This window comes from Neolamprologus multifasciatus, chromosome 16 (genome assembly GCF_963576455.1).
Source record: "Neolamprologus multifasciatus chromosome 16, fNeoMul1.2, whole genome shotgun sequence".
Classification (NCBI taxonomy): domain Eukaryota; kingdom Metazoa; phylum Chordata; class Actinopteri; order Cichliformes; family Cichlidae; genus Neolamprologus; species Neolamprologus multifasciatus.
The window spans coordinates 7167856-7188194 of record NC_140454.1 but is presented as its reverse complement, the minus strand read 5'-3'; the positions used below and the strand labels follow the sequence as shown (position 1 = coordinate 7188194).

Below are 20339 nucleotides of genomic sequence, written 5' to 3'. Positions count from 1 at the left end.
ATCACAGTTGGTGTCTATATAAAGAACAGTGCATTTGTATAACTTTTTTATTAATTCCTCTCAGTTTTCATGTTATTAGAACTTTTCAGGCCTGAAACTATAATTCTCACACTCTATTCTCTTACTGAGCTTAACAAGTGGACACTTAAAAAACAAAATCAAGAAAAATGTAAATCGACAGGTGTAGAAGAGAGCTATGAGAACATTAATCAACAGTAAAAGAGGTTATTATATCAACATGAAAAGACTAATTCCTCTTAATAAGGTACCTGTAGGAACAGTTCCACTTTTATGTTATGAATCATCAGTACTATCAATTTTAATATTACTAGTAATATTTAAACAGCAAAATAAATAATACTGATGTCAAGCGATTTTTTATTTTATTTTATATTTTTTTCCACAGATAATTCCACAATGATTTTGCCCTGACAAAGCAGCTTTTTTAGATGTTTTGAAATTTCCTTCATTTTGAGCCCATATACAAATGGATTAAACAAAGGGTGATAGAGCACTATTTGTAATGTCATTATTATGCGTGCAGTTTTTGGAAAATCTAGTTCCACCCGAGCTATGCTTGTATCATACACAAAAAACACAGAGGCACTGATTAAAACTAAGAGATGGGGTAAACAAGTCTCTGCAGCTTTCTTCCTAATTTCTTTGCAACTTTGATAAGAAATAATAAATATTATTGTGTATGTGAAAACTATGAAGAGCATAGGAAGTATTACAAGATCTAGTAATGCAATCACACCAAAGACGATAATTAATCTTGATCTTTGACACTGAAGAGTGTAAACTGCATTATTACAAAATATTCCTTTTATATTAGAGTCACACAGTTTAGCTTCAGCACTTGCTATTGCTTGGACAGCAACATGACAAGCAGGTACAAGCCAAGCCACAACAAGGAAAATACTCACAGTAGTTTTTGTCATGATAGTTTGATATTCCAGAGGTTTACATATAGCCACATATCTGTCATAGGCCATGGCAGCCAAGAGAGGTAACTCTGAACCACCTAGAGTGTAAAACATAAAAAACTGAAAGAGACAGGCTGAATATGTTGTGACTTGTTTTTCAGATAAAAAGTCAATCAGAAGTTTTGGGTAAATAGTTGTGCTGTAAAGAACAGAGTTAAGTAGCAAGGCTGCAATGAAAATGTACATAGGCTCATGGAGGTTTTTGTGAGTAAAAATTAAATACACAATAGTATAATTAGTGCAGATTATTAGAATATATAATGTAAACATAGTAAAAAAGAAAATATATCTGTAGTTGTTAATTTCCGTGTACCAGTCCAGAGTTAGAAAGGTAACATTTAACTCTTTATCCATTATTGTTTTCAAAGACAAAACATTTGCTCATAAAACAAATTGCATAACAACTATTGAATAGAAAACCTTTAGAATTATTCCAACATGCAACAGGTGTTTTTCTGCTTTTCATAAAGGTCTCTGAACTTAAAACGTATCTTGGAGAGCATTCATTACCAAGATGCATACAGTTATTCCTACAGGTCTGTGGCAGGTTTTTATTATTTTGCTTCCTCCTCAAGGGAGGGAGAGTTCTGAAACCTCATTGTTCTGCCCTTTTGTAATTGATGCTTTGGGAATGTACAATTATTCCTTCCATTCTGTTCAATGTGAACATTCAGGATGGAAACGCTATCTCTCCTTATAAGTATAAAATTAAAAGTAATACAATAGAAGAGTAAAAAATAAAAATGAATAAAGTCAATAAGAACAGTTGTCTCTCATACAGCAGTTTCAAGGTGCCAACATATGCTTTCAACATACAATAAATGTTGTTCTCAAATCATTGATTAGGTGACTTCATAGCAGTATTCATGTTGGTGATGTCCTTTGTGCAAAAACTGTTCAAAAGTCTTCTTTTGTTTGTCCTGTATCATTAGCCCAAGGACAGAAATTCTTATACAAACTAAGTGCAAAAATTAGTAATGCAATTTGCATATGACCAGAACAATAAAACTGTGGGTTATTTGATTATGTTCATCATTGTGACAGCCTGGGGAGAAGAAACTTTCTCTGTAGTGTGTAGTTTTTGTAAACAGCGCTCTGTAGCACCTGTCTGAAGGCTACAGTTTAAAGCGTTTGTGTCCAGAGTGTGAGGGGTTTGCAGAAATGCTTTCTGCCCATATCCTAACCCAGGACGTGAACACGTTCTGGATGAAAGGAGTCTCTCAAGATTCAAAATCTTTTTTCTGTGGTCAAACTTTCAAATGTTTTTTTAGTGTTCCTGTGCAAAAGAGAGTGTGGGTTTTGATTTGTATTCAAGTTTTATGGCAATAGTTTCTCCATTGTAAGATGGACTCACACACGCAATGGGTGTGTTCACAGTTTTCTGTGAGTGTCATATGTTTTGGTTTAATTCCTGTTAAGATTTGCTAGTTCTTAGGTTTTGGTTTCTGTGCTCCCTCTGTTTAGTGTCTAGTCTGTGTCTTTCTGCTCTCCCTGGTCCCAAATCACCTGTCTAAGTCATCCTGTGTCTCCCATTTCCTGATTACCACCTTGTGTGTTTTAGTTCTTTGCCATTCCCTGCTTGTTGTCACATCGTACCCTCATACATGTGGGGTTTTCCTGTGCTTCATGTTTCCCTGTAACTCCTGGTTTCCTGTTCCATAGCCCTAACTTCTAGTTTTCCTGTTTTGTTTTTGTTTTGAAATGTTCAAGTGTTTTACATGAAAATAAATTTCTCAGAACATCACAATCATTGTCTTGTGCTGACTGAATTCCTCCTTGCATGAATAAACAGTAACGCGTTACTTGTGATTTTATCAGGTTTGTTTGTCATAGGTTCAGATTAATAATTCATTTCGCTGAGTGCCTAAGTTTGCTTAAAAAAAAAGGAAGGAGGTGATGTGATAGTGATGTTTATAGAGATTTTATTTTGTAGATTGTAACGCGGAAGGAGAATATAGAAAAGAGAGAACGAAAAACATTAGATGAACAAGTTAGCGCTGCAGACTGTGTTGCCGCTGCAAGCCTGAGAATTAAAGAATGGAACTGAGAAATACTGAAGGTGTCATCATTAATGTTTGAGGCATGCAAGCATTACACCAACCATCCCTTTAACGTTAACTAGTAATGACTTCATGAATTTCTTTACAAAATAAAATGTAATCATTAGAGAAAAAATTACCAATAATCATCCCACAGATGTAATATTATCTGTCACAGACTGCCGGGGCAGACCGTGTGGAGTGAGTAGAGGACCCAAGCGCAGACAGAGGCGAGGAGACTAAACTGGACTCACGGGAAAAAAACAACAAAGTAACTGAGGGAAAACCTGAACATAGACTGGGAAACTATGACTCTTACTGTGATTTTATACTATGACTAAACAACATACAAACTATGACTTACTATGATTGAGGACTAAATACACTCATGAGGTGATGAGGGGAAGTGGAGACACATGAGAACACAGCTGACTAGAATGAAACATAATGACAACCAGTGTACGGACTAACGCGTTATTAAGTAACACATTACAGTTAGGGGTGGGTTTTTATAATCGATTTATCGATTAAAATCGATTCTGGCTTGGATTACGTAAAATCGATTCATTAAAATCCTGAATCGATTTTTTAATATAAATTTATTTTGCCCGAAATGCCAGAATCTCTGGTGAAATCTCACAAAACTTCAACAACCACCAAACAGCTAAAACAGTAAATGAGAGCAGGAACACGGATTCTGCACAAAGACTTAAACACACAGCGCAGCCCGTGGATCAGAATCAGATGTCGAATTTCTCACAGTCGGGGCTGAAAGCCGACAGCCCGCTGATTCTGATCTGTCGGCGGGTCCGAACCAGCAGCAAAAGAAGATCCAAACTACACTTCACATAAACATCGTCATGTATTCACTCTTACTTTTACTGTTTTGCTTCTACCATGATGCACAGCTCTCTCTCTCTCTCTCTCTCTCTCCCCCCCCCCCCCTGTATGGTTTTCTGCATTATTCGCTTGCTTGTTACGCACAAGTCTACCTTTGTTTACAGCGCTATCGGCCGACTTTTTTTTCTTTCCGTTTTATGTACTTCCGAAAAGAAAACCTAATTTCTGCCGTTCAATGCTGAACAAATTTAAACTTTTTAAAATTATGCAAAATGCAAAACACTTAGCCGTGTCTCTAATAAAACCACCGTAACTTCAGAGGTAATGTTCATATGTTGATTAATGGTTTTCTTTCGTTTTTGATGTACTGCAGAATATTTGTATAAAATCCCAGGCCAGGAAAAATCACCTTCATGTGTTTCTGTGTTTTATCTTCAGCTACTTTGACACAAAGGCATCTGCTGTGATGCTCACACCTTTGATAAAGTCTTGCGAGTGTCAGCTTCCTTTTTATAGATACAAAAATATGTAAATGTACTAATCTGAATTATAATATTTCTGACTGTCAAAATTTCCCATATTCAAATCGAAGTGAATCGAATCGAATCGAATCGAATCGAATTAAATCGAATCGTGGATCGAATCGATTCTGGACCTTGTGAATCGGAATTGAATCGATTCTAGAAATCAGTGACGATACCCAGCCCTAATTACAGTAACTACGTTATTATTGTGGTAACAAGCACGGAAACTAGTTATTATGCCAAAATCAGGAACACGTTAATTGTTACTGGGATTTAGATAGGGTCATTATTTGTTACTTTGTGTGTTGTGTCCGACCTATCTCAGAAACTCGAGTAAACAGCGTTCTGGTTAGCCTCGCCAGAGAAGTTGGGATTCCCAGTAGCGGTTTTAGATACGGGCAACACGGGCGGTTGCCTGGGGCAGCATCACGGGCATCAGCAAAAAAAAAAAAAAAAATTGGTCATACTCATGCTGCGCGGCATCATGCTGCGCGGCGTCATGCTGCGCGGCGTCATGCCAGCGCATACTGGGGATGGCATAGGCACCGATCGGTTTTCTATCGCCCATTTGCTGAGAGTAAGGGCGCCCTCCGTTTGCGAGGTGCGCCTGCTGCTTGCGGCACAGGGAGGAGAGGGCGGGGCGGCAGGGGATTTTCTGGCTGGCTGGAGCAGCGTTTAATAACCAACTCGCAAAATAAAACAAAATAAAAACAAACTATATATTATATAGAGAGACGAGATGACGAGGCTCCATTTACAGCAGTGCAAGTAAACAAACAATAAATACAAGAAGAGTAAGAAAATAAATATACACTATAGGACTGGGGTAAAGGGATCAATAACAATTTAAAATTTATATTTTATATTTTGTTGATTTAAAGTCTCACACACAACCCGTGGAAAGGGGAGGGAGACCTGCTGCTTCCAAATAGAGCACATTTCATTCATAATGTTGTAAATCCAAGCCCATTATGTATTCATGATTTGAATCCTGGGTTCAAAGCCATCAGGTCCTCAGTTTAGAAAAAAGAGAAAAGAAGAGGAGGAGAAATGAGCAAAAGATACAGGTAAGCAGAAGTGTCATTGGATAATGGCAGGTTTTGTATCCTGAAACAATCAGAATCAGAATACTTTATTAATCCCTAAGGAAATTATCTGGGTTACAGTTGCTCCAAGAAGAAATGGTAAAAATAGTAACAGTACCAGACTAAACTCCAAACAATACATTATGTTACAGATTTTAGTATTAATTAGTCAGTGTCAGTTGTTGATTTGTCCTGTTCTCATTGTATGACGAATTATGATGGCTGTTTGGTAGCTGTTTGCATACTATGCATACTCTCTCTCTCTTCATATCTCTGTGTGTGTGCGTGTATGTTTCTCTGGTGAAATTCAGTATGGTTCCGACAAAAGTTCAATGTTAATGTACAATCCTGTGTGTGTGTGTGTGTGTGGGGGGGGGGGGGGGGGGGGGCAGAGGGAGTCTTTGCCCAGGGCGCCAAGCAGGCTAGGACCGCCACTGGGGATTCCAATATGTCAATGCCCTTGAAAATGGTTGTTTTGCTAGCCCTCTGCAAAAACAAATTGCTACTAAACACTTATGCAGCCATAGCTAGACTCGGTGGGCCAATGGTGATGTTTTGTTTTGATATGCCGATGTCTTCTGTTTTGTTTTTTTTCTGTAACGGTATAAACAAAGAAAGGTGGTGGATTGGCCAAATGCTGGCAGATGTGTAAAAAACAACTCAACTGTTTGGTGGTGGCATCGCGGAGCTTCCACAGATTCAGTAACATTAGCAAGAAGTGGAGGCCAGCAGGTGGATGAGGGAAAGGGGAGGCAGGAGGAGGACAGACCCGAGGCGGCCGAGTCTCAGGTGAACTGAACTTCAGGTAAGAAGTTATGACCTGCAGTCTGTCTGGGTCAGATATAAGTTTAGGTGTAGTTTATTTTCGTTGTGCTGACTTTTTACAGTCAGTTACAATAACTCGTACTGCATACTAGCTAGCATTACGGACTTGCATGGGAGGGTGCTATGATGTTACTGATGTTGAACTTTATTTTGTTCATAAGGTTAGTTATTAGAGTTGCCAACTGTCCTGTAAAAACTGGAATCGTCTCGTATTCAGAGAAAGTATTACGCAGTTTGTATTGAGGTGAAAAGGATCGCAGTTTGTCCCATACTTCAGCTACAAAGAAAAAAAAAGACACAAAGCTGGAGTTATTCTGCGTCTTTACGCTGCACAGCTGCCTCTTCTTCTCTCATTCTCTCCCCCTCCCTCTCCTGTTTCTACTTCAATCATGAAACTGATCAATGATCAGCTGATCTGCTTTTCTCTTGTGCTTATTTATCACCCACTTTGCGCCAGAAAGAGAAAACCAGCGGATGTCGCGCCAAACAACAGCAGCACGTTTAAGCTTGATCAGCTGTTGTTAGAATTTATTTAATTTTAATTTCTAGTATCAGCTGATGTTTGCTGGAGCCACAGCTGTAAAAGCTGCGGGTCATGATATCGGTTTAGTTATCTGATAAGAGGGAAACATGAAGATGAAACCAAAAGATGTCCTTACTGAATCATCAGAGCTGAACAGGTGATGGAGAAACAGGTTTACCTTTTAGGTCACATGAATGAGTTGAAGGGAAGCTATGAACTGTTTCTGAGAGACAAATAACACCAGGATCCTTTTCTAAGTAGCTGACAGCTGGTAACTGTGCCGGGACGGGTCTAGCAAAGTTTTGCCAGGGAGGCCAGGTAGGGAATTAACAGGGAAAGAGGGGGGAACAAAGTAATACTTTTCTTTCTTATTCTCATGTAAAATGTCTACCTTTTAACAAATAATTATCTGAATCTTACAACAAACGATTGATAGAATGATACATATATACCAACAAGAAAATGTACATCACTGTTACAACAGCGTTTGCTTTCATTCAAAGGCTTTATGGTTTTTCCTATAATGGTGGGCCGGTCTCTAGTCCATATGCATGGGCTGATTTTTTGTCCCAGTCCTGCCCTGTATGCAGCTCATCTTCCTACTAGGAAGGTAGAATTTCCGAGTACAATTGAAAGCACAATTGAAAGTTAGAATCATGGCGGCAGTCAACGACGGTCCAGGCATGGGATTTCTCTTTTGGAAATATGCACATTATTTTTTTCTTTCTTTTAGTAGGTAGCACAGTGAACTTGTGGCAGGATAGTGCTAACATGTAAGTAAGCTAGAAGACTGGCAATCTTGCTGGGTATCCAGTTAGGGAAGCAATACATTAACAGGAGAATTCTGAGTAAAACCAAAGTTACTTTCCCTAGTAACTAGTTACTTTGAAAGTAACAAGTAACTTTAAGTAACTGAGTTACTTTTGATAGAGGTAACTAGTAATGTAACTAAGTTACTAATTTAAAGTAACTTACCCAACACTGATGACAACACAGGGGAGGGTAAAACTAAATGCAGTGAACAAAGAACACCAGACTCTTTCAAAATAAAACAGGAAACACAGAGACATAGACATGAAAGAAACTTGACAACAAGAGCCATACAGACATGACACATAACAGGTAGGTGCACGAACCAGGGAGACTGAGTACAGGGGGAGAAGACAAAAGGAATTTAAGAAAAAAAAGGACTAAACAGCAACCTGGAAATTAACTAGATGAGCCAAACTGAAACTAGAACACCAATGAATACAAAATGATACATTAAAAACCCACATACTGGGTCACATGACCCAGTACCATGACAATTATCTAAAGCTACTTTCAGTACCATTGATATTCATTTAGACTATTTTTCTCCATTTGATCTTTCTGGTTTAACTTCAATAATTATTTCCTCCAAACCATCAACGTTTCTTTTAGACCCCATTTCTACAAAACTGATCAAAGAAGTCCTGCCATTAATTAATGCTTCAGTTTTAAATATGATCAACCTATCTCTAATAATCGACACATATTAAACAAATTTGTAAGACTGCTTTCTTCCATTTGCACAACATCTCTAAAATTAGAAATATCCTGTCTCCGAGTGATGCTGAAAAACTAGTTCATGCATTTATTACTTCCAGGCTGGACGACTGTAATTCATTATTATCAGGATGTCCTAAAAACTCCCTTGAAAAGCCTTCAGTTAATTTTCAGTTAATGCTGCAGCAAGAGTACTGACGGGGACAAGAAAGAGAGAGCATATTTCTCCTGTATTGGCTTCCCTTCATTGGCTTCCTGTTAAATCCAGAATTGAATACAAAATCCTACTCCTCACATACAAGGTCTTAAATAATCAGGCCCCATCTTATCTTAATGACCTTGTAGTACCATATCACCCTCTAAGAACACTTCGCTCTCACACTGCAGGCCTACTTGTTGTTCCTAGAGTATTTAAAAGTAGAATGGAAGGGAGAGCCTTCAGTTTTCAGGCCCCTCTTCTGTGGAACCAGCTTCCAGTTTGGATTCGGGAGACAGACACTATCTCTACTTTTAAGATTAGGCTTAAAACTTTCCTTTTTGCTAAAGCATATAGTTAGGGCTGGACCAGGTGACCCTTAATCCTCCCTTAGTTATGCTGCAAATGCTGGGGGATTCCCATGATGCATTGAGTTTTTCCTTTCCAGTCAGCTTTCTCACTCACTATGTATTAACAGACCTCTCTGCATTGAATCATACCTGTTATTAATCTCTGGCTCTCTTCCACAGCATGTCTTTATCCTATCTTCCTTCTCTCACCCCAACCGGTCGCAGCAGATGGCCGCCCCTCCCTGAGCCTGGTTCTGCCGGAGGTTTCTTCTTGTTAAAAGGGAGTTTTTCCTTCCCACTGTCGCCAAAGTGCTTGCTCATAGGGGGTCATATGATTGTTGGGTTTTTCTCTGTATCTTTTATTGTACAATCTACTGTACAATATAAAGCACTTTGAGGCCACAGTTGTGGTGATTTAGCACTATATAAATAAAATCGAATTGAATTGAATTGAAGCAGCCAAACTAATAAAGATGGCCTGCAACCTTGTTCTGTGGACTTGCCATGTGTCATTCACACCAAACTGGTGCTGAAACCAAGGAGGCAGCATGGCGGGTCAGGAGCAGTCAGAGGAGGTGTGTCGCCAGCAGGAAGAGCTGCGGTACCAGACTGAGCGTCACCTGGAGAGCATCGCAAATCTGGCAACTCTGCTCCAGGCCTGGTCAACACCGCCACCACAATGCCCACCAGTGTATCCTGACGGTGGGGAAGCAGTGGTGGAGCCATTTGGGACACCTCAGCAGCCAGGGTCGGTGGTCAAGGCGTGCGGGGATTTGCGCCTGCCAGAGGAGGAGGAGCAGCCGGGTGAAGGACTGCTCCAGTCGGCAGCGGTGGACGAGCTGCTCTTGCTGGATGTAGATGAGGTGCGAGAGGGTCCATTCCTGCTGGTGGTGGAGGAGCCGCTGCATGAAGGGCTGCTCCAGCCGGGAGAGGTGGAGGTCCCCATGCCAGGGGAGCTTGCTTGACCTGAGCCCGGGGTCGAGGTGCCAGCTGTTCCTGTTCGGATGCTGGCCGAGCCACCTGTGTGCAGGGGCTCACGAACGTGCCAGCAGGCCCGTGTTTGCGTTCAACATGGTCAACCTTCGAACCAGCTGCGCCGCCACTACAGGTGCCTCCCCAGCTTCAATTGCAAACCAAACCACCACCACATACCGCAATCGCCCGATTGAGATGGGGTATGTCTTGGGGCGTGGTTTGCGGTGCCATGCGGAGAGGGTGAACACACCTGCGTGGCATGGCACCGCACCTACCGAGTTAAACATGGGGAAATAGGGTTGTGTTTTTGATTGTGGTGTGATGTATGTCCGGCTGGTAGCTGGTGAGCTGCAGCTGTGATAAATAAAATGGCTCAAAACCTCGAGCCATGGACTCGCCGTGTCTCATTCACACCACAGGTATATTTTACTTTGTTAACTAATTATTGTGGATAATAAAAATCACAAAACTGTCATTTTGTGGTAATTAAAATGTGTTCCGAATTAAGCAAATTCATGATGATTTAGGTCATAAATCATGACCCACTGATCTGCTCTGCATAAGCCCACATTAAAAGTATTAGAATAGGAAGTACTACCCTTAATTTAATGGGTGTCGGATTGATACCAAAATTTTCAGTTTTGCAGAGCACTAACTAACATGTAAGTAAATTTGACACATTTTGCTGCATCTATTTGTAGTTTCAATGACAGCATTTTTTTCCTCTCTACTTTTTCACCTCAACTGTTTCACTTTTGTTTGTCCAACTTTATCAAACACTTATTCCACACTAAACTCTGTTCTACAAGGTGCATGAGCACAAAAGGAAGACAGGGCTGACTGAGATTTGATTGAGGAATCCAGTGTCAGTATTGAAAATGAACAATGGGTTGCTGTGATGGTGAGCAGCAGCCCTTCAGGCTGACCTGGATAATTGTATCGACAAAGAACAATAATTATACCGGTCGGTCTGCTGGGCTAATGCCCAGTATGCCAGATCACCAGTCTATCCCTGAACACAACACACACACACTCAACTCTGCTGTTTACAACAAATGTGTTTTTCCTTACAAATGTGACATTATGTAAGGAGAAATAAACAGGCTTTCCAGCGGTATAAGATTCATTGCCAAAAAGCAAAACCGAAAAAACACACATTTCCTTACTTCTTATGCTATGTTTATATACATGCCACTCAGATATCATGGCACATACAGAGTAATAAATGAACCAGTGAAAGAGACAGGATAAATAGTCAATGTAAAAATGAAAACAACCCAGGTACATGGAGCTTTAACTAAATACAAATAAATGATAGCAGAATTAACAGAATACATCTAATGTAAAGCTAAATTAAAATTTCTACATTTCTGTGCTTTATCATTATTCAGCCATTATATATTTATTTCTTGAAATAATAAATGAAAGAAATTCGACAATAATAATGTGGATTATACAGGTGATTTTTTTCAGTTAGCTGTACCTAAAGCACAGTTGGTGTCTATATTAAGAAAAGGGCAACTTTTTCATTAATTCCTCTATCTAAAGATCGTAGCTTTCATGTTATTAGAACTCTTCAGGTCTGAAAATATAATTCTCATTCTCTTACTGAGCTTAACAAGTGGAAAACTAAAAAGTCAGAAAAATACAAATGTAAATCGACAGGTGCAAAAGAGAGCTATGAGAACATTAATCAAAAGTAACAGAGGTTATTATATCAAAATGGAAAGACTAATTCCTCTTTTGGAATTAAGGTACCTGTAGGAACAGTTATTCCATGTTTATATTATGTATCATCAGTACTATGAATGTTAATATTACTAGTAATATTTAAACTGCAAAATAAATAATACAAATGTCATCTCTTCAAAACATGGTGACAGTTTGGTAAATAAATTAATGAAAGTGATTTATTTTTCATTTTATATTTCTTTCCACAGATACAATGATGGTGTAAAACTCATTATAGAACAAATAACTGTACTTAAGTTTTAATACACAAAGTTATTTTGCCCTGACAAAGCAGCCCTTTTAGGTGTTTTGAAATTTCCTTCATTTTGAGCCCATATACAAATGGATTAAATAAAGGGTGATAGAGCACTATTTGTAATGTCATTATTATGCGTGCAGTTTTTGGAAAATCTGCATCCACCCGAGCTATGCTTACATCATACACAAAAAACAAACAGGCACTAATTAAAACTAAGAGATGGGGTAAACAAGTCTCTGCAGCTTTCTTCCTAATTTCTTTACAACTTTGATAAGAAACAATGAAAATTGTTGCGTATGTGAAAACTATGAAGAGCATAGGAAGTATTACAAGATCTAGTAATGCAATCACACCAAAGATGATAATTAATCTTGATCTTTGACACTGAAGAGTGTAAACTGCATTATTACAAAATATTCCTTTTATATTAGAGTCACACAATTTAGCTTCAGCACTCGCTATTGCTAGGACAGCAATATGACAAACAGGTAAAAGCCAAGCTATGATCAGGGAAATACTCACAGTGGTTTTTCTCATGATAATATGATATTGTAGAGGTTTACATATAGCCACATATCTGTCATAGGCCATGGCAGCCAGGAGAAAAAACTCTGAACCACCTAGAGTGTAAAACATAAAAAACTGAAAGAGACAGGCTGAATATGTTGTGACTTGTTTTTCAGATAAAAAGTCAATCAGAAGTTTTGGGTAAATAGTTGTGCTGTAAAGAACAGAGTTAAGTAGCAAAGCAGCAATGAAAATGTACATAGGCTCATGGAGGTTTTTATGAATCCAGATTAAATACACAATAGTAGAATTAGTGCAGATTATTAGAATATATAGTGTAAACATAATAAAAAAGAAAATATATCTGTACTTGTTAATTTCCGTGTACCAGTCCAGAGTTAGAAAGGTAACATTTAACTCTTTATCCATTATTGTTTTCAAAGACAAAACATTTGCTCATAAAACTAATTACATAACAAGTATGAATGGAAAACCAAAAACAAGACAAAGACTTCACACAGTCATACGAGTATGTGGCAGGTTTTTATTATTTTGCCTTATCCTCAAGGGAGGGAGAGTTTTGAAACACCATTGTTCTGCCTTTTATAATTGATGCTTTGGGAATGTACAATTAATCCTTCTTTTCTGTTCAATGTGAACATTCAGGATGGCAACACTAAAAAATAAAAGTAATACCAGATTAGATGTGTAAACAATGAAGAGCAAAAAATAAAAATGAATAAAGTCAATAAGAACAATTATCTCTCACACAGTAATTTCAAGGTGTGAAAATGTGCTTTAAACATAAAATAAATGGTGTTCTCAAATCATTGATTAGGTGACTTCATAGCAGTATACATGATGGTGATGTCCTTTGTGTAAAATCTGTTCAGTTTTGTGTGTCCTGTATCATTAGCACTGTAGCACCTTCCTGAAGACAGCAGTTTGAAGAGTTTATGTCCAGAATGTGAGGGTTTTGCAGAAATGTTTTCTGCCCATTTCCTAACCTGAACATGTTCTGGATGAAGGGAGTCCCTCAAGGTTCAACATTTCTTTCCTCTGGTTGAACTTTCAAATGTTCTTTAGTGTTCCTGTGCACAAACAGTGTGTGGGTTTTGCTTTGTTTTGAAGTTTTATGGCAATACTTACACTTTCATCATACTTTAAAATTGTTATTGAAAGTTTTACTATTTATGGGTGCATGATGGAAAGTCTAAACCAGGGGTATGCAACCTTTTTGATGATGAGTGCCATTAAAAATTAAAACCTAAAATTTCCTCAGAGGTCAATGTGCCATGTAATTGTGCTAGCAAGAAATTTAATAACGCTCTATATTAACAGTTACACACTATATAGAACAACTTTATCGAATTATATTTGTTTGCAGATGTTGGCAGCTATCAGCGAATAGTTATCAGCTATTTTGAAACAAAAAATTACACCTTCCATAACAAAAACTCCATAACAGCAAATGAACTGTACAACAGAAAATGCAAATGCTATTTATCGTCTCCTCACAACAATGATAAGAAAAATAAACTGGGCCAATGTGGCATGTTTGTTAATACAGAGATACACATGTTAATGTGATCTCTGTTCTCCCACTCAGAGACACAGGTCTCCGAGTGTCCAGCGTTCAGACGGCTACCTAAGGACACTCATGTGAGAGAAAATCTGCTTACACACAGTGTAGAGCCAAATACTGTCAATAAGGCCTCTGCAATGTTCTTAAAAAAGTTAAACTTGTCAGGTCGTGATGTCCAGCAGGTGGAAATGCAAGCTCCATGAACACACACAGCTGTGGATTCCAGCTGCGTCTGTAGTTCTGCAAACTTTGACCCCCACAGAGTCAAGCTTGTCAGTTCAATCAGCTGCATTTCGATGTCCTCTGTGTCCAGGCAGTTAATGCGAGAAATATCCAGCTGCTCATTGGTGCTAACATTGGTCCGTACACCTGAAAGTCCCAAAAACGCATTGTGAATTCTGTCTCGAGTCTACGAATGTATCCGTGTATTTCCACGGTGCTGATGCTGCGCTGAGCAGACAGCTCCTGAAGCATTTGAAGTGTTGGAAATTTCAACATCGCTTGACAAAAACTGCCTGCTAGCAACGTCCCTCTCACTGGTAGGCTAAGTTATTTTTAGCCAATTACAAGTTGAATCTCGTAGTTTGGGTTGTTAGCTAAGTTTCTGTCATTAAGGAGCAGCACAACTAATGTGTCTATGCGAGCTAATTTGCGACGTGCACCGCTGGCCCGGCCATTTATTTTTTAATGCACCTTCTCAGATTAGTTCGCTGTGTGTCTGCAGTGCACTGCTGGACTGGGACAAAAGAATCAGCCTGGGCATTTTGACTAGAGACCGGCCCACCAGGTATTATAGGAAAAGCCATAAACCCTTTGAATGAAAACAAATGCTGTGGTGAAAGTGATATACAGTGTCTTGTTGGTATATGTATAATTTCTATACATTTTACATCAGATAAAAACTTTGGTTGTAAGATTCAATAATAATAATTATAACGAATTGGATTTATACAGCGCTTTTCAAGGCACCCAAAGTGCTTTACAATGCCACTATTCATTCACTTTTGCATTCACACACTGGTGGAGGCAAGCTACGGTTGTAGCCACAGCTGCCCTGGGGCAGACTGACAGAAGCGAGGCTGCCATATCGCGCCATCGGCCCCTCTGGCCAACACCAGTAGGCGGTAGGGTAAAGTGTCTTGCCCAAGGACACAACGACCAGGACAGAGAGCCCAGGGATTAAACCGGCGACCTTACGGTTACAGATGCGCTTCCCAACCCCCTGAGCCACGGTCGCCCACAAGATAATTAATTAATAAAAGCTAGACATTTTAAATGAGAATAAGAAAGAAAAGTATCTCTTTGTGCCCCCCTTTCCCTGTTAATGCCCTACCTGGCCCCCTGGCAAAACTTTGCTAGATCCACCCCTGCAAAGTTACCAGCTGTCAGCTACATAAAAAAAAGGATCCTGGTGTTATTTGTCTCTCAGAAACAGTTCATAACTCCCCTTCAACTCATTCATGTGACCTAAAAGGTAAACCTGTTTCTCCATCACCTGTTCAGCTCTGATGATTCAGTAAGGACATCTTTTGGTTTCATCTTCATGTTTCCCTCTTATCAGATAACTAAACCGATATCATGACCAGCAGCTTTTACAGCTGTGGCTCCAGTAAACATCAGCTGATACTAGAAATTAATATTAAATAAATTCTAACAACAGTTGATCAAGCTTAAACGTGCTGCTGTTGTTTAGCGCAACATCTGCTGGTTTCCTCTTTCTGGCGCAAAGTGGGCGATAAACAAACAAGAGAGACAAGCCGATCAGCTGATCATTGATCAGTTTCATGATTGAAGTAGCAACAGGAGAGGGAGGGGGAGAGAATGAGAGAAGAAGAGGCAGCTGTGCAGCGTAAAGACACAGAATAACTCCAGCTTTGTGTCAAGGCTAGCAGGTTGGACTCAAGCGCAAGCAGCGGGTTGCGTTCAGTCTTTTCGTTTTATTATACACCAGGTGTTATTTACAAAAGTGAGGGATTGGGGAGGGGCGCTGGAGCCCCTCTCAAACACGCTCCTGAACTTAAGCAGAAAATCAGCATAAGACATGTCAAGATTAAATTTAAGCACGACTTGTGACCACTGCAGCGCCCAGTCGTGTAAATGAACAAAGTAGGCGATTTTTGCACCGTCACTGGCATACAAGTCTTGCTGCTGGCAAAACTGGAGGGAGCATTGCATAAGAAATCCTGCACATTTGCCCAGTTCACCCGTAAAGGGCTCAGGAGTTGGGAGAGATCTGTCAAAAGCGACGGGAGCAGGTGTGGATGTGGGCGGATGATCACTTACAGCCGGAGTAGGTTCCTCCAGTGGGGGTGCACTAGATGGTGGAGACGCAAGTAGCGGTGTTTGTTGAGCCAGTGCTTGGGCTAACTTAACCAACTCTCCTTGCATAGCCGTGTTTAGCTGTTCATGACGGGCCAGCCGCGCCTCCAATGCCGCAAAAGCCTGAGCCAGCGGGTCCAAGCCTGCTGAGTCCATCGTGTCTGGAATATTCTGTCGAGGCTAGCGGGTTGGACTCAAGTGCAGGCAGCGGGTTGCATTCGGTCTTTTCGTTTTATTATACACCAGGTGCTATTTACAAAAGTGAGGGATTGGGGAAGAGCTTCCAAGGGTCCATGGGTAGAAGAGGAAAGGGACGGATGCTCCAAACACATGGGGTCTTAGCCGCTCCTCACACTCTGCTCTCGCTGTCAGCTCACTCACGCTCAATTCCCCAGATTGCGAGGAAACAGGAAGGGACCAGGGATCTGGAGACAGGAAGGAAAGCAATCACTAATGATGCGTGGCACAATTCACTAATCAACAAGCTGGGATTCTCACTAACGTGGTGATTCAATATTCCAGCGACGAGAGGCTCTGAGCTGCTGCCTTTAGTAGGGTCCAAGAGTGGTGAAAAGCTACAGGTGATTGATTAGTGGCAGGTGCACATGCCAAGGGCAGGAGCCCGAAGAGAGCTCCGCCCCGGCCGAGTACGATTCCATTTTTTACGGGACAGTTGGCAACTCTACTAAATAACCTTATGAATAAAATAAAGTTGACTATCAGTAACATCATAGCACCCGCCCAACTGTATAGAAACTCCATCATTCTAGCTAGTATACAGTACAAGTTATTATAACTGACTTTAAAAAGTCAGCACAATGAAAATAAACTACACCTAAACTTGATTTATATCTGACCCAGATAGACCGCAGGTTATAACTTCTTACCTGAAGTTCGCCTCGGGTCTCTCCTCCTCCTGTCTCCCCTTCTCCTGTCTCCCCTTTCCCTCATCCACCTGCTGGCCTCTGTGGAAGCTCCGCCATAGCCACCACCAAACAGCTGAGTTATTGTTACACATCTGCCAGCACCTGGCCAATCCACCATCTTTCATTGTTTATACTGTGACTAAAAAAAAAAAAATCATCGGCCCATTGAAAAAGAAAAACCTCCATCGGCCATCAGGCACATGCCCGATGGCCAGTTCAGCTATGGTCGTGCCATCAGTTAACCCTTCACGTGCTAGCTCTGGCACACATGCCCAGGGTTGCCGACCTCTGGTCTAAACTCTCTGACATTCACTCCAGGTTCTGTTGTTCTACACTATGTTAATGGTATCCTTCTGACTAAACCTAATTAATAGTGATATGAATCTGTTGAAGCATTTGGCCGCTGAAGGTCATAAGGCCAGCCTTCTAGAGCTGCAGGTTGTTTAGCAGGAAGTTACATTCCAGGGGTATCAGATTCTAGCTAATGGTATCTGTCTCCCAAATACACTGATGCCCAAAAGCGCAAATCAAAACCATTCATCCATCCAGCCATCCATCTCCCCCCTCTTTATCCGAGGCCGGGTCGCGGGGGCAGCAGCCTAAGCAAAGAGGCCCAGACCTCCCTCTCCCCAGCCACCTCCTCCAGCTTATCCGGGGGAACACCAAGGCGTTCCCAGGCCAGCCGAGATATATAATGTCTCCAGCGTGTCCTGGGTCTGCCCCAGGGCCTCCTCCCAGTGGGACATGCCTGGAACACGTCACCCAGGAGGCGCCCAGGGGGCATCCTTGTCAGATGCCCGAACCACCTCAGCTGGCTCCTTTTGATGTGGAGCAGCAGCGGCTCTACTCTGACCCCCGGTCTGCAGCGTCTGCATTACTGCAGCTGCAGCCCCAATACGTCTGTCGATCTCCGGCTCCCTTCTCCCATCACTCGCGAACAAGACCCCGAGATACTTGAACTCCTCCACTTGGGGCAGGAAGTCATCCCCGACCCGAAGTGGGCACTCATCCCTTTTCCGGCTGAGAACCATGGCCTCAGATTTGGAGGTGCTGATCCTCATTCCTGCTGCTTCACACTCGGCTGCGAACCGTTCCAGTGCGAGCTGGAGGCCCTCACCTGATGAAGCCAACAGAACCACATGTTATGGAAGTTTTCCACTTAAATAAAGCCTGCAGACGAGCGGTGAGCGGTAGCTAACATTTTTTTAATTCATGCACACAAAAGAACAGACAAGCTTGTGGAGCCCCCATGGCCGCGGGACCGACGGTCAGCAGAGTCTCACTGAGCCAAAGTCAACCTCTCAGTTAAATACCTTCTCCAGGAACAAAAGGCAGTACACAGCTGTTTCACACCTTAAGGTTCACACTCCCTTGCTACTTCCCAGAGTCCTCAAGAGACAAAAGACTGGTCCTCTGGAGTTCCTGTTTTCCCCCCAACATCTTTGCTACACCCCCTACCATTTGTCTTAAGTATGAGTGTCAGACATGTTAAAACAATGAAATAATGTGATTAATACCTTAGTGAAAGAAATTCCTCTACACACATCATCTGCAAAAATCAGAGATGAGATTCTGAGGCCACCAAAGTGAAAGCCCTCCGCCACTTGGCTGCGCCTAGAAATCCTGTCCATAAAAATTATGAACAGAACCGGTGACAAAGGGCAGCCCTGGCGGAGCCCATCACCCACCGGGAACGAGTTCGACTTATTGCCGGCAATGCGAACCAAGCACTTGCAACGGTTGTATAGGGATCGAATGGCCCGTAGCAATGGGCCAGACACCCCATACTCCCGCAACACCTCCCACAGGACACCCCGAGGGACACGGTCGAATGCCTTCTCCAAGTCCATAAAACACATGTAGACTGGTTGGGCAAACTCCCATGCACCCTCAAGTATCCTCGAGAGGATAAAGAGCTGATCCAGTGTTCCGCGACCAGGACAAAAACCGCATTGTTCCTCCTGTATCCGAGGTTCGACTAGCGGACAAACTCTCCTTTCCAGCACCCTGGCATAGACTTTCCCAGGGAGGCTGAGGAGTGTGATCCCCCTGTAGTTGGAACACACCCTCCGGTCCCCCTTCTTAAAGATGGGGACCACCACCCCGCTCTGCCAGTCCACGGGTACTGCCCCTGATCTCCACGCAACATTGCAGAGGCGTGTCAACCAGGACAGCCCTACAACATCCAGAGCCTTCAGGAACTCAGGGCGGACCTCATCAACACCAGGGGCTCTGCCACCAAGGAGTTGTTTAACTGCCTCAGTGACCTCGCCCCCGGAAATTGGCGGCTCTGCTTCCTCCTCGGAAGACGTGTCAGTGGGATTAAGGAGGTCCTCGAAGTATTCCTTCCACCGCCTGACAATTTTCTCAGTAGACGTCAGCAGCGCTCCGCCAGCACTATACACAGTGCAGGTAGAGCACCGCTTTCCCCTCCTGAGACGCCTGACGGTTTGCCAGAATCTCTTCGAGGCAGTCCGAAAGTCTTTTTTCCATGGCCTCTTCGAACTCCTCCCACACCTGAGATAAGGGAGGCCGTTCCTCCCAATCACGCCCCTCCAGGTCTCGCTGTCGTTACCCACGTGAGCATTGAAGTCTCCCAGCAGGACAACAGAGTCTCCAGAGCACCTTCCAGCACCCCCCCCCAAACCCCCCCCCCTCCCCCTCCAGGGACTCTAAGAAGGCTGGGTACTCCGAACTGCCACTCGGCGCATAAGCGCAGATGACAGTCAGGACCCGTTCCCCGACCCTAAGGCGCAGGGAACAAACCCTTTCATCCACCGGGAAAAACCCCAACGTACCGGCAGCAAGCCAAGGGGATATTAGAATACCCACCCCAGCCCGCCGCCTCTCACTAGGGGAAACTCCAGACTGAGACAGAGTCCAGCCCCTCTCCAGGAGACTGGTTCCAGAGCCCAAGCCATGCGTAGAGGTGAGCCCGACTATATCTAGCCGGTACCTCTCAACCTCACGCACTAACTCAGGCTCCTTCCCCACCAGAGAGGTGACATTCCATGTCCCTATTGCCAGTCTTGGCAGCCGGGGGTCAGTCCGCCAGGGCCTCCGCTCCTGGCCGCCACCCGGCACACAATGCACCCGACCCCTATGGCGCCTCCTGCGGGTGGTGGGCCTGCGGGAGCATGGG

The 20339-nt window shown here is 42.3% G+C and overlaps 2 protein-coding genes across 2 annotated transcripts; both read right to left on the bottom strand.

The window, feature by feature from the left end:
• LOC146500167 (olfactory receptor 13C2-like) lies at positions 1–1594 on the bottom strand. Its single transcript, XM_085134636.1, has one exon. The coding sequence runs from the start codon at positions 1338–1340 to the stop codon at positions 384–386; it is 957 nt and encodes a 318-aa protein (XP_084990762.1). The 5' UTR covers positions 1341–1594; the 3' UTR covers positions 1–383.
• Positions 1595–11276: 9682 nt separating this feature from the next.
• LOC146500166 (olfactory receptor 1500-like) lies at positions 11277–13040 on the bottom strand. Its single transcript, XM_085136427.1, has one exon. The coding sequence runs from the start codon at positions 12794–12796 to the stop codon at positions 11855–11857; it is 942 nt and encodes a 313-aa protein (XP_084992553.1). The 5' UTR covers positions 12797–13040; the 3' UTR covers positions 11277–11854.
• Between the last annotated feature and the right edge of the window lie 7299 nt (positions 13041–20339).